General features: G+C 32.3%; 1 protein-coding gene across 5 annotated transcripts in view; it reads left to right on the plus strand.

Moving 5' to 3' along the window:
- The first annotated feature begins 1,865 nt into the window (after positions 1-1,865).
- Positions 1,866-14,479, plus strand: part of LOC148623023 (uncharacterized protein KIAA0825-like) — a 29,963-nt gene continuing 17,349 nt past the window's right edge. Inside the window, exons 1-8 of one of the 5 annotated variants that reach the window (XM_088573480.1) lie at positions 1,866-2,015; positions 3,011-3,146; positions 7,482-7,657; positions 8,920-9,091; positions 11,131-12,013; positions 12,324-12,461; positions 12,800-13,026; positions 14,279-14,422. In XM_088573480.1, the coding sequence (XP_088429606.1) occupies positions 7,512-7,657; positions 8,920-9,091; positions 11,131-12,013; positions 12,324-12,461; positions 12,800-13,026; positions 14,279-14,422 (1,710 nt within the window). In that variant the 5' untranslated portion in view covers positions 1,866-2,015; positions 3,011-3,146; positions 7,482-7,511. The other 4 variants (XM_088573476.1, XM_088573478.1, XM_088573477.1 and 1 more) reach the window with 4 other exon arrangements.

Raw genomic sequence — 14,479 nt, forward strand, 5'->3', positions numbered from 1 at the left:
TTCAGAAGCTCCCGTCATATTTTAAGGACACCACGGACTATCTGAGGAAAATGGAATCAATGAATCCTTTACCTCCCGAAACGCTTCTGGTCTCCCTTGATGTCACTTCACTCTATACTAATATCCCACACGATGACGGTATAGAAGCCTGCAGAGAAGCTTGGGAATCACGAGATATTTTGGAACCCCCTATTGACTGCCTAGTAAATTTACTCACTTTAGTTTTGAAGTGTAACAACTTCACTTTCAACGACGAACACTACCTCCAAATCAATGGTACAGCTATGGGAACGAAAATTGCTCCTTCGTATGCTAACATTTTCATGGGTAAATTAGGAAATAAAATAATTTCAACATCTTTATCGAAACCCCTCTCTTGGTTTCGATTCATCGATGATGTTAACATGAAATGGACTGAGTCGAAACAAAATTTAGACAATTTTATCACACATGCCAACAATGTTCATCCATCAATCAAATTCACCCATGAAATTTCTGACCTTTAAATCACATTTTTGGATACTGCTACGTTTGTAAAAGACGGGGAAATGTCAAGACCCCCTTTGTTATTTTCATTCAGGTTCCTTATCATTTGCTTATGTGTGCCTTTGATAAAGGTACAATCACCCACAGCATACGTGATTCAGCTTCTGAATCTGTTTTGATCTTGAACTTTATGAGTTTTATGCTATAAAGTTGTATGAGTTTTATGTTCATAAAGTTTTATAAGTTTTATGCTGAAGAAGAATATCAGTTATCCGAAATATTAAATGTATATTTTACCATCTTCCCTGGACTCGAACTCGTACCGCTGTGACATCTATGGCAACACCGCCTGCACAAAGTCCAGCGCCCTAGACCACGCAAATCGCAAATTTAACAGTTGTAACATAACTAATTAAGACCCGTATCATGCATCCAAGATAGATTTAACATAGTTAACACACCTAAATTTGGTTGGATCATTGTCATGCAATTTAATCATAAGCCTAAGCATTATAATTGACAGTTTTTGTTCTTTTTGCATAGTTCTTGCCCAAAAGCTTACCATTCTTACTTCTAACAAATATTTCAAGTGGAAGTCTCCCTAATTCGGCGGGTGTTTCTAGAGAAGCAGAGGACGCTTGCCCTACCGGTACGCCTGGTCCATGCTCCCAGTTTTAGTGGAGTCCGAGTTACTCATTTACTTCTGTTACATTGTGTTCTTTGTTGTGTTTGTCTGTTTTCCGTGTCTGGTCTTTGTCCCTGGATTGCGTTCTTTTGTTTTCCGCTAGAGTCTTGGTTCCCTTGCTTACTCTCTTCATAAACCATATAATTCTCAGCTTAAAGATGCTTACCCTACCGGTGCACCTGGTCCATGCTCTCAGTTTTTAGTGGAGTCCGAGTTGCTTATTTGCTTTTAATACTTTGTAAGTATTATTTTAGTTGCTTGATGTTCTTTGTTGTGTATATCTGTTTTTCCATGTTTGGTCTTTGTCCCTGGATTACTTTCTTTTGATTTCCGCTAGAACCTTGGTTCCCTTGATTACTCTGTACAACATTTAAGATGCAACTTTCCAACGTTTTGAATGTTTTCGAAACCCCAGACCTAGAACTGATAATATCTTATGTTTTGCCTCATTATAATGTTCTCCGTAATTAAATCATGCCCGACCGGAATTTAATTAAAAATTATCATACTCCACGGACTCCACTTAGTAAAAAACTAGGGGTTATATATAATAATCAACACTAAAACATTTTTTTTCATATTGAAACTTTGCATATCGATTAATAATTATCAAATCTATCATGTAAATAAAAAATAATGAAAATCAGACACCCCATTTGCCCTCGGACTTCCCCTATAATCTCAGGTCTATCTAGATCTCCTCCGGTCTGTAACTAGGACCACCGACACCCGAGACAGAACATACGAAAAAAAAATTGATTTGGACATACGATTTGGAAATTATAAAGACTTGTTTATTTCCGGATAAATTGAGTTGCGAAAACAGATTGTTGTATCTTGAAATGTGGGTTCTCAAGAAGTGGTACATTTAAGTTGACATGATAGGTTTATTCTTCTCAGCGTACCGAACGAGCATCTTAAAAAATAGTTTCAGGTGCACGGACTTGCTCTTGCCTCTACCGCAGTCGCTTGTGTAATAAGTTGTGCAATTTGCCAATTTTCGCAATTTTTAAAAATAATTATGATAATGCTCATTGGTCTCAGTGTACACTTTTAAGAAGTAAACAGATGATAGCCAAATAGTTATCCTAGATTTGGGGATGCCCCGCTTCAACTTCAATTTATTTTTTTAAAGATAAATCAAACATTACTTAATACATGATATACAGCTCTGCAATCACACAGACTTAAGTTTACTACGAAATGGTCAAGGCCATTGACCCTTTTAAATGATGGATACGCATTCAGGCATGAAACCGAAAAAAAAAAACGACTTGGGGAAACTGAGGGCATTGTGCAGGAACAAAATCGTTTCTTCTGATCCTATTGATGGGACACAGTAAATTTCAGATAAGCCGACTGACAGAAAAAAAATGAACATGGCCAGCAAACCTAGAGAATTTTGAGTGAAGGTGAAACTGTTCATTGTCTGTGGGCCAGGGCCGGTTTGATATGATCCTGATAAGAACAGAAAGATTCTAACTTGGGCTGCAATGTACAACATCATATTGAATTACAATTTGAATCAACACAATGCCATAATAAAAAAAAAAAACCACATATGCTAGCAGTGATTTTCCAACCCTTATTTTAGGTCTGAATTTCGGCTCCATTCCCAATGAGAAAAAGGCTCTAAAAATCCCAATTGTTGGTTGTAGAATTCCCAATTGTCTATAGACGTTGGGTCGCCTCAAGATCACCATCATGTTTATTTTTTTCTTCCATATCATACTTTGTTTATTGATATTTGGGGGTGTTTCGTTAGTTTTCCTTATTCTATCAATGACATTATGATTGCATTGCAATCTATTTGATTCTATGTCATCGTTGCACTTGAAGGGAAATAAAAAAAGTAAAACAGACAAGCCAAAAAATGACCCATACAATACAGCAATAGAATATTTCTGATGCTGATGTCTCATAATTTCAAGTTCTATTAAAAAAACAGCTCAGCTGATAGTGCTACCGAAAAACAGTAAGAAATCACTTGCTAGTCGATTCCACTTCATATCGCTTTATTGCATATTTTGGTTATTAGCATAAAACCATTTCCTATTATTCTATTAGGGAAAAAATCGCTTATTTGCATAGGCCTTGCAGGTGCATTTCGGTTTATTGCATAGAGAATTTTGCTGGTGATAGGTATGAAAGTAAAATGTTACCTTGTTATCAGATTGTTTGAATCGGAAATGGCAGTGTTTTATTTACAAATTAGTACGAGTTAATCATGTAAATAATAAAATATGTTTCTTTTTGCTAATACAGCTATTATTTTGTCGACATGTCATGGCCAGTCATAATTATGTTGTTAAATAAAGTATGAATGAAAGAAGTGTTTTTACATTATCAGTTCGTGTAGACGCTCATCCAGGTAAAGACAGGTTTTCCCAAATTCTATTTTAAGCCTTCGAGTCATAAATATGTCAATCATATTTATTGTTATAAAAACTAGATTATCATCAATCAGGAGGTGTTAATAATGGATTAAAAACATAATAAAAACATAAAAGACAATTTAAATGATTTCTAAGTACATTAAAATAAACAAGCACCTAGGTGAACAGTGACTTCTGACGACATGCCAACATCAACTGATGTGAACACTTATAATGCGGCTTGGGGTTCAGCTTAGGGTATTTTTTGTCCCATTTTAAATTCTTCCGACTACAAATGATAATCAATGTAAATTTAATTTTCTTTAATTAGCTGAACAGTTTTTAGTGAGCTTGGGTTACTAGGCATAAATATCAACCGAAAATTAAGTCATCATTCATTCAGTACAATGTCTAAGCAAAAGCGTAACAATCTCACACTTGTTGACAAGTATGAAGTTATAAAACTGCAAACATTGATGGATATTACACTGAATCCTGGCTGAAATATGAAATATGAGATTTTCTTTCGTAGAAAGGTCAGAAAATTACTTGACTATTTATAGATGAGAAACACATGGGTTTACTTATAAATACACACAAGTAAAGAAGGTCAATAAACAAGACAAACACAATATATATTATTATTTATTGATAAAAACAATACAATGAGAAGGTCTATAACAATTAAATACCAGATCAGAAATGTTGAACAGTGATATCCCTGGTTGATCCACAGTATCGTCGTCTTACCTGAACTCACACTTCCGGTAAAATCGTCATTTCGGTTATTGGAATAGCCCGGTTATTTGCACAATTTTTACTGGCAAATAGGCTATGCCAATAAGCGGAATCCACTGTATTTCTTATTATTCATTTTGGAGTATATGTACCTCTCTCACCTAAAATGAAACTATAAAGTGTATGTAAATTTGAGGTTAATTGATTTGTTGGTTTAATCTCTCCTATTATCTAAAAATTGACCCCTTATCATATTGCCATATTAGCCCCTTCATTCTGAAAATGACCCCCTGTCTTGCTGTCAAGGGGGCCACTTTCTGGAATGAACACTGTCTACACATAGCCCCATGATACACCCAGAGATACACTTCAGATCCACCCCCAGCTTCAGATCAGAGTAATTAGAGTCATTAGTTGTGATTAAATGGCTCATTTAATTCATAGTGTAGTTCATTTATTTCTTGCTGGTCTTTTTCCCTGGATTACATTCTTTTGATTACCGCTATAACCTTGGTTCCCTTGATTACTCTTGTCTACATTATCTACCTTTGTCAACAGAAGTGGCAAAAAAAAATAAAAGCAATAAATGATAATAATTTTTTCAGGACATTGGAGCGGTTGCCCATTTTTGGCCAGCAATTTCATGTCTTCTGGCTACTTTTTGTGACCCTAATACAAAACTGATCTCATTTAGCAAGCTGACGACCAGGTATTTAGGCACTGAAAATGGGTTACTGGCCCCTACCATTCTGCTAATAAGGGGCAAAAAGGGGTAATATAAGTATTTATTTATATTGATGTAAAAGGTTTATTTGCATTCAATTTTGAAAATTCATTTTTACTCAGAAGTCATGTGACTTCTGAGTCTTAAAATCATCTGATATCAATTAAGACGACTACTGGTTGATAACCGCCTTAAAGAATTTCCATCGCAAAAGAGATCTGGCAGATGAATATTATAATGTATCAAATTGATTATTGCGTATAAATACATTGCACGTTTTTACAGTATACGATTGAAATTATTTTTTTTACGTTTAAAACTAAAACCAGTTTGTCAAGATTACACATTGAGAAACAAAATTAAAACAAAATGAAACCAAACAATAAAAAAAAAAGAAAAAAGGAATTTAAATTGAAATATTGAATAATCAGTAGTGTGCTGTTGTGTAGTTCTAGAAGTGATGAAAACGCTGATCCAGTTGTAAATAATTAATCTTTTTGGAAATACAGAAAGAACAAATTACCATCAGTGAATTTAAAAGTTTTTTTTTTTAAATACCTATAAATATCTCATGACCTCCGAGGTTCAATGCCATCAGCGCTTTGATTTTATTTTCTCATTGGATTCATCAGAATTCCAGATCTGCATTTTTTTCAATTAGTATTGGCATATTTCTCAGTATTTGAGTACAAAAGGGTCAAAGGAGCCAAAAAACCTAATTTTTTGGAACACTGTGTTTTTTAAATTTATATCTAATTTTAATACATTTTTTTGTAGATTGCCCACCATTATAATTGCTTTAAAACATATGCTAACAAATTTTCTCTATCATTTACATTTTTTTTAGATAATGGGGTGTAAAGTGATCCATGAAAGCCTCTGAAACTTTACATAATTGAATTTCAAAAAATTGTATCCAAATCAGTTGTTGTTTCCATAATGGACTGTAAGTCCTCATGTTTATAAGTGTGTCAAAAACTAATATTGTGTCCATACATGCCCCAAGTGAACAGAGTTCAACTGGCTGAGGTTGTATCATGCTGCACTTGGCAAAGCTTTTCATGTTGTCCTGGATATTATTTTTTTAAATGCTTAAATATTATCCTGGAAAATATATTCTCACATGTACATGTATATTATTTAAAAGGTAAATAATTCCCAGGATATTATTTAACAATAAAATTTTGTCAAGGATATCTTTCAATAACAAAATATTACACTACCCTAATTATATTATTAATAGCATTTATCCATGTTGTTCTAGGTACTGCTTGAGTTCCAAACAAATTGATTTTTTTTACATTTGACAGGGGAAATTTTCAATTTATTGACAATAATATATGTACACAGGCAAATCCAACTTAACCTATTAAAAGTACCGGTACTCATAAATACTACTATTTTTAATTTTCTTGACATGTTTTGTTTTTCATGTATGAATTCAGTTCACCATAAGATAACAGTATCTTGGAATTTATTTGTTAGTATGAAATAATATCCTGAGTACAATTAGGAATACCTCTGGCTGTTCAATAATAATTTATATTTGGAAATGATTTGATAGGTGTGAAAAAATTTTTGTTATAAAAAAATATCCTAAAAAAAAAAACAATGTGAAATAATATCCCCATAGGATATGATTTCATCTCGATAGTATTATGTCTTATATTCATTGTAAATACACCACTGAGTAAGCTCTGAAAGGACTAATCAAATAATTACTGGTTTCACCATTAAATTCTTCTGATATAAATCCAAACACCACAAGATTTTTATCTGATTTACAATGACACTTGAAAGCATGGGAAACTTAGTGTTTTTAGTATTATCATAGTCATACACCACATTTTAGGTCTTAAGAACACCCTGTTTGTCTAGTGATGGTCTCAGTAGTTTGGTCTAACCAGCAATAGAAACAAACATTATTTTGAAGTGGCTAACATATCTTTGTACATGTACAACATACAGTAAAATTCAACCCAGAGCAAATCCCGTATATTGAAGGATATTCCTGAAATATACAAACATGCAGAATTCAGGAAGCGGGATAAAAATAAAAATTGACTTGTTTCAAAATTGTGGTATTTTAGAATTCCTGTATCAATTTCTTTGCATGAAAGAGCATGCTGGCTTTCAATAATCTCCACAGGCCATTGTGCTTTGCAGCACTAATTTTAAACAATGTATTATAGTTAATATGCATTATAAACAGAAAAATGGTATTTAACTGTTATCACAATTATTTTCTTTTCATCATTTAGTGAAGTTGTTAAAGTACTTTACTTAAGTCACAATGTTTGACAACAATGAACAATTTCCTACTCTTTACTAAGGCTGTCAGTGAATATTTTATAAACAGTACAATCTAGCAAATTACTTTCAATTTGACACACTCCCAACTTTTTGTTGTCAACTTTATGTTGGCTCCCTAAAATCATGTCTTTATATGATATATTTCTTTGGTTCATTTCAGGGATAAAAAAAAATAGATAGTTTTTGAATCATGTTGAGTCAACAAAATCCCAAAAAGATGCAGACTGTGAAGATACCTCCTGTTAAAGCCATGTTTGAAAAGGGCATTCCAAGTTTAACCACTCTTGATGCCTACATTATGGACCTTGATCAACAGTTAGAAAATAAGAATAAACAGTAATTATATAATTATGTCATTAAATAATAAGGTTATCAAAATCTTTACATAGGTAGCAGTATAATAATAACAATGTGTGACTTACCTTGATCAAATTAACTGGCAACACTTCAGCAGATCAAGTCGTGTATTTATTATATCCCTACTTTGGGGTTATATACTAATAGGGGTGCCTGTCCTTCTGTCCATCCATAATTCCTTCTTTCCTTCCATTACCCAGATGGATACAGTCCTTGAACCAATCCACGGTATTATTAGATGGATCTATGACTGCTGACTGAATGACCGATGATGGATTGATAACCAATGACCATTTGACTGACCTGATCATAGTTTTGTTAAGTAAATTGACAGATGCTCGGTTTATGTGAATTTTAGTACTTCCACTAGAACAAATACAATATAATACCAACTATATAAAATTTATCTTGAATTTATGATATTAAATCCACATATTGTATTTTGTTAAAATAAGTCATTAATTGATGCTTAAATCTATTGCATTAAGTAAATATATGTAAAAATTGACAAACAAAACAACAAAATCCATAATATATTTACCGCTCGATGGTCACATGGTGTGATCACAGTTTAAATGGATCAGTTTGACAGATTGATGACTGATCAGAAACTGATCGTTGATCAATGACTGATCACAATTATAGTTGCACAAATCAATTTAGATACTGTACCCATCTCTTAAATTACTCCTACTTACACTACTGAATGGAATTTTTTGAAACTTTCACTGAATCTCCTTACATATTCCCATTGCGCACCTTCCATTTTAGATTTTGATCCAAATCAATTTGAAGGTCAAAAGGTGCATGTTATCAAAGATGGGGTTATCAAGTTAGTGAGCATTGCTCACAACTTTTATATGACCACAATTTTTGTGGTCATATTACATGTATTTTAGTTTCAAATTCCAAATCTCTACTTTTAAATTTTCTGGTATACAATCATCTCCTTTCTAATACTAAATGTTCCTATAAATTCCATTAAAATACAACATTTCAAAAGTGACTTATGTAATTTGAAATTTTTTTTTTCAAATTTCAGTGATAAATTGATACTTTAAAGTTTAGCCTTTGTGAATGGCTTTGCAAGCTCTGTTGCATGAAAATGATATTTTTCCCAATGTTAACTTTGTGTGAAACTTTGTCTTGACTTGGAGAAGAAAAGATTAAAAAGATCTATTAAGAGATAGAGACATCTAGATAGAAAGTTTTTTTTAGTCTGTGATATTGTGTTTTAACAGAATGACAGACTGCCTGAAAGGGATGGTTAAAACATGCAATGAACTTCCAGGAAATAAACAGTGGGATAATCCAAAGGATTGTATTTCATCCATGCTTGATTCCCATATTCTAGAAAAAGACTCCTGTTATGACCCTGATGCTGATGATATCAACACCATACTAAGTCATGTGGTTTGTATTGAATACATTGACTGACCTACAATCACAAAAATCACATTATTAAAATAATATCATAACTAATGTAGAGTTTTCCATAACATTGCTAAACTTAAAATCACATTTTTGTGAATAAAATATTGTTAAAAATTAAAAATAAAAAAATCACAATGATAAATTCTGCATTAAGGGTACATACAAAAATCATTGCAGCTTCTTAAATCTAGCTGTTAGGGCTGTTCCAGTAAAACATAAGAGGCACTTTTATTTTTTGTATATGGGTGGGTGTTCAGGTCTCTTGACAAAATATAAAGTTTAATACAAAACATAATTATAACTTCTATGGGTGGCTCCACAGGTGAAAAAATGCCTTCACCGGTTACATCAGATCTTTTAATGGAACAGTCCTTATTAAAGTTTTTAAGTTTTTATCCCTAACATTTGTATTTATAAAACCCCTTGCGGTAATATAAGTTTGAAGGATTAGTTTGTGGTTTCATGGTGATCTATTTATTATGCTTAAATAAAAACTGGAAAGCATGTCCCCAATATCAATTTCATATATATAGAAGTATTACATCATTGGTTCTGAACTATAAATATTTAACTAGATGTATGCATTTTTAATCACTTAATGTGTAAATTAAGAACCAATGACATACCATACTACTGGATTTTTTTTGTGTATTATTTTACAGTATTAAACCCAGAGATTGCAAAAATTAAAATAATAAAATATTATTTCAGTTTGTCTTCAGAGTAAATACTAGAAAGGAAAGCTGAGTTTGCTTGGAACTGCAATATACTTTCACACATAGATGATCAATATTATATATGTCAGATCTTTATACTTGGATTATATTCTTTTGATTCCCTTGATTACTCTTTCACCTGATGTTAATTATGGTGCATTTTGGCATTTTCACAAATTCTGCTGAAATTCTTAGCATTCATTGTGCAATATGTAATTCTCTATTGTTTCATCTATCTGAAAGAACAAAGTTTTCAATTATTAAAATTTCTATACCATTCATAATTGACCTAAGGCCATTGAAATTAAAATTATACTGGTATGTGAGTAAACAATTTTCCCTTTTCAGTTTATACACATGAGGGAAAAAAAGCAGTTCTAAATAGTATGGGAAATGCTAATGTATGATTACAGTTTTTTTTCACGTCATGTAATTTTTTGAATTTTTTTTAATGCTAAAGTTTTCACAAGAAACAAAAACATCCAGTGCTAACAGCACTTTAATTTGTTACAATTGTATGATTTTTCTTAAGAGCCTGACTTGGTGGTCTTTCCAGTTAAGTTTTATGTATTACAGTAAACATTTTCTATTAATATTTTTTGCCAAGAGATTTTAACATGTAGAAACTAAAATTCCCAAACTTCTGAATTCAAAATTCATCTAAAATTTTACAGCTTTAATATCTAGGAACATCTAAATAGTATGAGAAATGACAGATATCTAGGAACATCCAAATAGTATGAGAAATGACAGTAAAGGGATAATGATTTAGGAAAATTCTTTATTTGGGCAAGGACTAATCATTTTGTGTAATAGGAGAGGCTTTTATACATGTTAAATTATATTGAAGCTAAGTTTGTTATGTCCCATCTTGTTTTGTGATCACTGAGATGAATAAATTTAGTTGATGTGATCAATCTGAATTGCCTAAATTTCTAGTCAAATGTTCAAACATCACCATGTATACAAAATTTGAACTCTGTATCAAAAGCTGTTTTATTTGTGAAATCACTGTGTTTTTTATTTCTATTGTGTTCATTACAATTATCTTTAAATACTACTTGTAACATCTTTTGGTTTTACTGACTAATATTTAATTTGTGTAGTACTTTTGACTTAACTTATGTCAAAAATGGAGAAGTGATAATTATTTTAACACAGTACTTTAAGAAATAGAAAGAAATACATGGAAAGGTAACATGAAGAAAAATAACACCTTTTTTACTTTATGAAACAACCATAAACAAAATTGTCTTTTAGATAGTATGTATTTCAATGAATTATATACTGTCTGCTCTTTAGGCTAGTACATTACAACATGTTCCTGGGAGTGAAGAGTTGGTATTCCAGGACCTTCTTAATCTGTCATCCTCACAGGGCCTGACTTTGCCTCTAAAGTCATCAGGCAAAGACCCTCTACAATCCATGACATCACTCAACACAGTCACAGATAGTTTAGAGCTTCAGGTTACACAGGAATGGGATCATATTTCTAAACACTTCCAGCAATATTTCTTCCAGTCATTGGAGAACCTTCCTGTTACTGCCAAATCGGTGAGTGTTGATCTGTACGAGAAGAAGAGAGTTGGCTACCTACAAAGTCTTACAGTATTGTACCCAACTGAGGAGGTACTTGTCAAATACCAAACCTTAAGATCACAACAACTAGAGAAATGTTTCCAGAATTTACTAGCTGATGTCAATGCAGACACATACAGTGCTATGGATGTCACAAAGAACTGCTGTTACCTTGCTGATATTATTTTGAAAATGATCAGAGAAGATTTCATTGTATTCAACTCAGGTGTGTTTAAAAGATCTTTCAATGTTGCAAGAGCAATGCATGACATGTACTTGGAGAAATTTTCTGATGAAATGTCAGCACTGGTTGAAGACATATGGGAAGACATTGAGAAAATTATCAACAAGAAACCTTCAAAGAACAGTAGCAAATCCACACTATTGAAAAGGAATCAGAGTTCAGATTCACTTCCCTCAGCTAAGAGTTTCAGCAGTATTAGTGCTGCCTTAGACAAACTTCCCAGGGAATACATGGCTTCCATCATCAGTGTTGTAAATTCTATACTGTTTATTGAAGAGAATGTTGACAAACTGATACAAACATCTGCATGGGACACCTCTGGTCTGCCTAGCAAAAAGATTAAAAGAAAAGGAAGCTTGAAAGGTACTTAACTTGTATATGTTACTGCAATAACTAATCTTTAAAACTTGGAAGGAATAAATTGTAAATGGTTGAAATGGGTGGAAATTTCAGCACTTTATCCCTGATTTTGTAAATGTCACTTTCACAAAGTCCTTTGCTCTTTTAAAAAATATTATTTGTACTACTAATTTGATGTTCCTCCAATGTTTGACTCAAAGGTCTTATAATATACCTGTAATATGATTATTTCAATGTTCCAATTCTCTCTGGAACTATATAAGATATAATGTTTGAAATATAAACTACATGTACATGAAATTTACCTGTTTAGGTGTATTAAAGACAAGCTCCAGTCCAGAACCAGCCAGGAGACCACTGAGTTACACAGGTGGTGAAGACTTTAGTGAAAGTCTTAATTCATCGTTTGGCTCCTACCCTGGTCTCTCAGATAACACACCAGCCCCGAAAGGTACATCTCTTTTGCAGCTGATGAAGTCATGTTCTACTTGTAAAATTTGTTCAAACTATATAAATTTACTTGCTTCACTTAATATTGACAAAGTTGTAGACTGTCTATCTGTTTCTAAGGAAACATGTATATTCCCTTTATTTCCGTAGGCCTGATGTAAGCTCCAAAATTATGATTTAAGGTTGATGCCATTGTCCCAAATGTTTATTAAATTTGACAATAGTCTACATTTGCATTGTAAAGAACAATAATTCTATTTCTCTGTATTTTTATAGTATTATTGAAGGCAGTACTAATTATTTCATATTTTGAGTTATTAAATATTCTTTTTTTAATAGTTGTAGAGAAATCAAGAGAAGAAAAGCTTAGGTGGGAGTGGAAGCTAATGTTTAAGAAAATAGGTCATGATTTAGCCCAGTTTGTTAACAACCAGATCAGGAACCAGTTCAAAGTTTCCTTAGATAAAGAGCTTGCAGATTGGACAAATCTACACATGTTAGTTACTGAGCCTGTACAAGAAGATTTATGTGGTGGAAAACTGGATTATCCAAAATTTGTTACAAAGGTATATAGTTTGGAGGTGTTTCTTGATTTATGAATGTCTGCTGTGAAAAAAGGCTACTGTTGTAAGAACTTACATATCATTTGTTCTACAGTTATCTGTCTAATGAAGCAAAGATGTGTGGAAAAATAACTCCAATACAAAGTTGCTTTGTACCATCTTAAGATGTAGAAGTAGTACTTAATTGAAGCCTGGTGTATTAAATGTGAGAAAAAATCAATTAAATTAAAATATTTGGCAAATTTTAAAAACAAACTCATGAGATTAAGGAAAAAAAAAACTAATTGTCTTATTTCCTGCAAGAAACAAAATAGGGTAGGTAGGAAATTATTTTATTTTTCAAAAAAAACATTTTATATTGTGTTAATTGGGAAACAATATAGACTTCAATGATGCCTGAGCCAAAATGGCTATAAAATATTTAGGGTATGCACAAAAAACTAGGGTAGGTAAGGGTAGCAGGAAACAGTTTTTTTTTACCTAAGGATGTTTTTTTTTAAGGTTTTGAATGTTTGTTGTTATATGGACATCTATATACTACATATTGTTTTAACATATCAAGTTGATCCATGAGCTGCTGCAGACTTTCGAAAGTGCCTGGAAGACCCAGTTTGAGGAAATTATTTTGGCAAAGGTGTAGGGGCATTAGACTATGAAGATGGTCTAAAAGTATAAACTCAGTTGTCATAACATAAAAATCATTGATAACATAGACAGTTACATAGAAAACTATGTAAATATTAGCAAATTAAAGGTTGGGTGGCATAAGTTCCTTGTAATAATGCTTCAGTTGTATATCATTTATGAAACTGTCAATAATTGATTGTGAATTTTGTTGTTTTTCTGGATATATTTACATTCAGAAAATTATGTCACATGAAACAACATTATATTTGTATGATGTGAATGCATTTGATGAATATGACATTGTTTATTGGGAGTGAATACCATTTCCTTTACCAGAAATATGACCATAAAATGACAAATAAGTCTGAAATTTTGTAAACTTTAAGCAATTATTTTGTCCTTTATCTTTTCTCATTTTTATGGATTCTAGTATCCAAACTTTCAACACTTGATGGTTAATTTTCAGTTTTATTTTAGGCCAATAAAAGCCTTTAACATCCCTTCTCCATTTACTGAGATATAGTTGACTATGCCTTTTTTTCATGCATACAGAGCAGGTAAGCCATTCTAGATTTGAGAACTTCTAGTGTTCTATGATTTTCAATTATCTGTATGCTATATTTTGTAGGCTGTATTGGACTTCCTGAATGAATTAGATTTCTTGTTGCCCTTTGCCAAGGCAGGTCATGATGGAGTACTACACAATGTAAGGACAGCATATGTAGACTCAGCAAGCCTCTGTCTACAGAATTTACATGTTCATTTAACTAAGGTGAGTTTAACATAGTGAACAATATTTTATTGTTGCCAATGGATCTTAGCTAAAAGA

Source organism: Perna viridis, chromosome 3 (genome assembly GCF_037379345.1).
Source record: "Perna viridis isolate PV_CMFRI_1.1 ecotype Kerala chromosome 3, ASM3737934v1, whole genome shotgun sequence".
In the NCBI taxonomy this organism is placed as follows: Eukaryota; Metazoa; Mollusca; class Bivalvia; order Mytilida; family Mytilidae; genus Perna; species Perna viridis.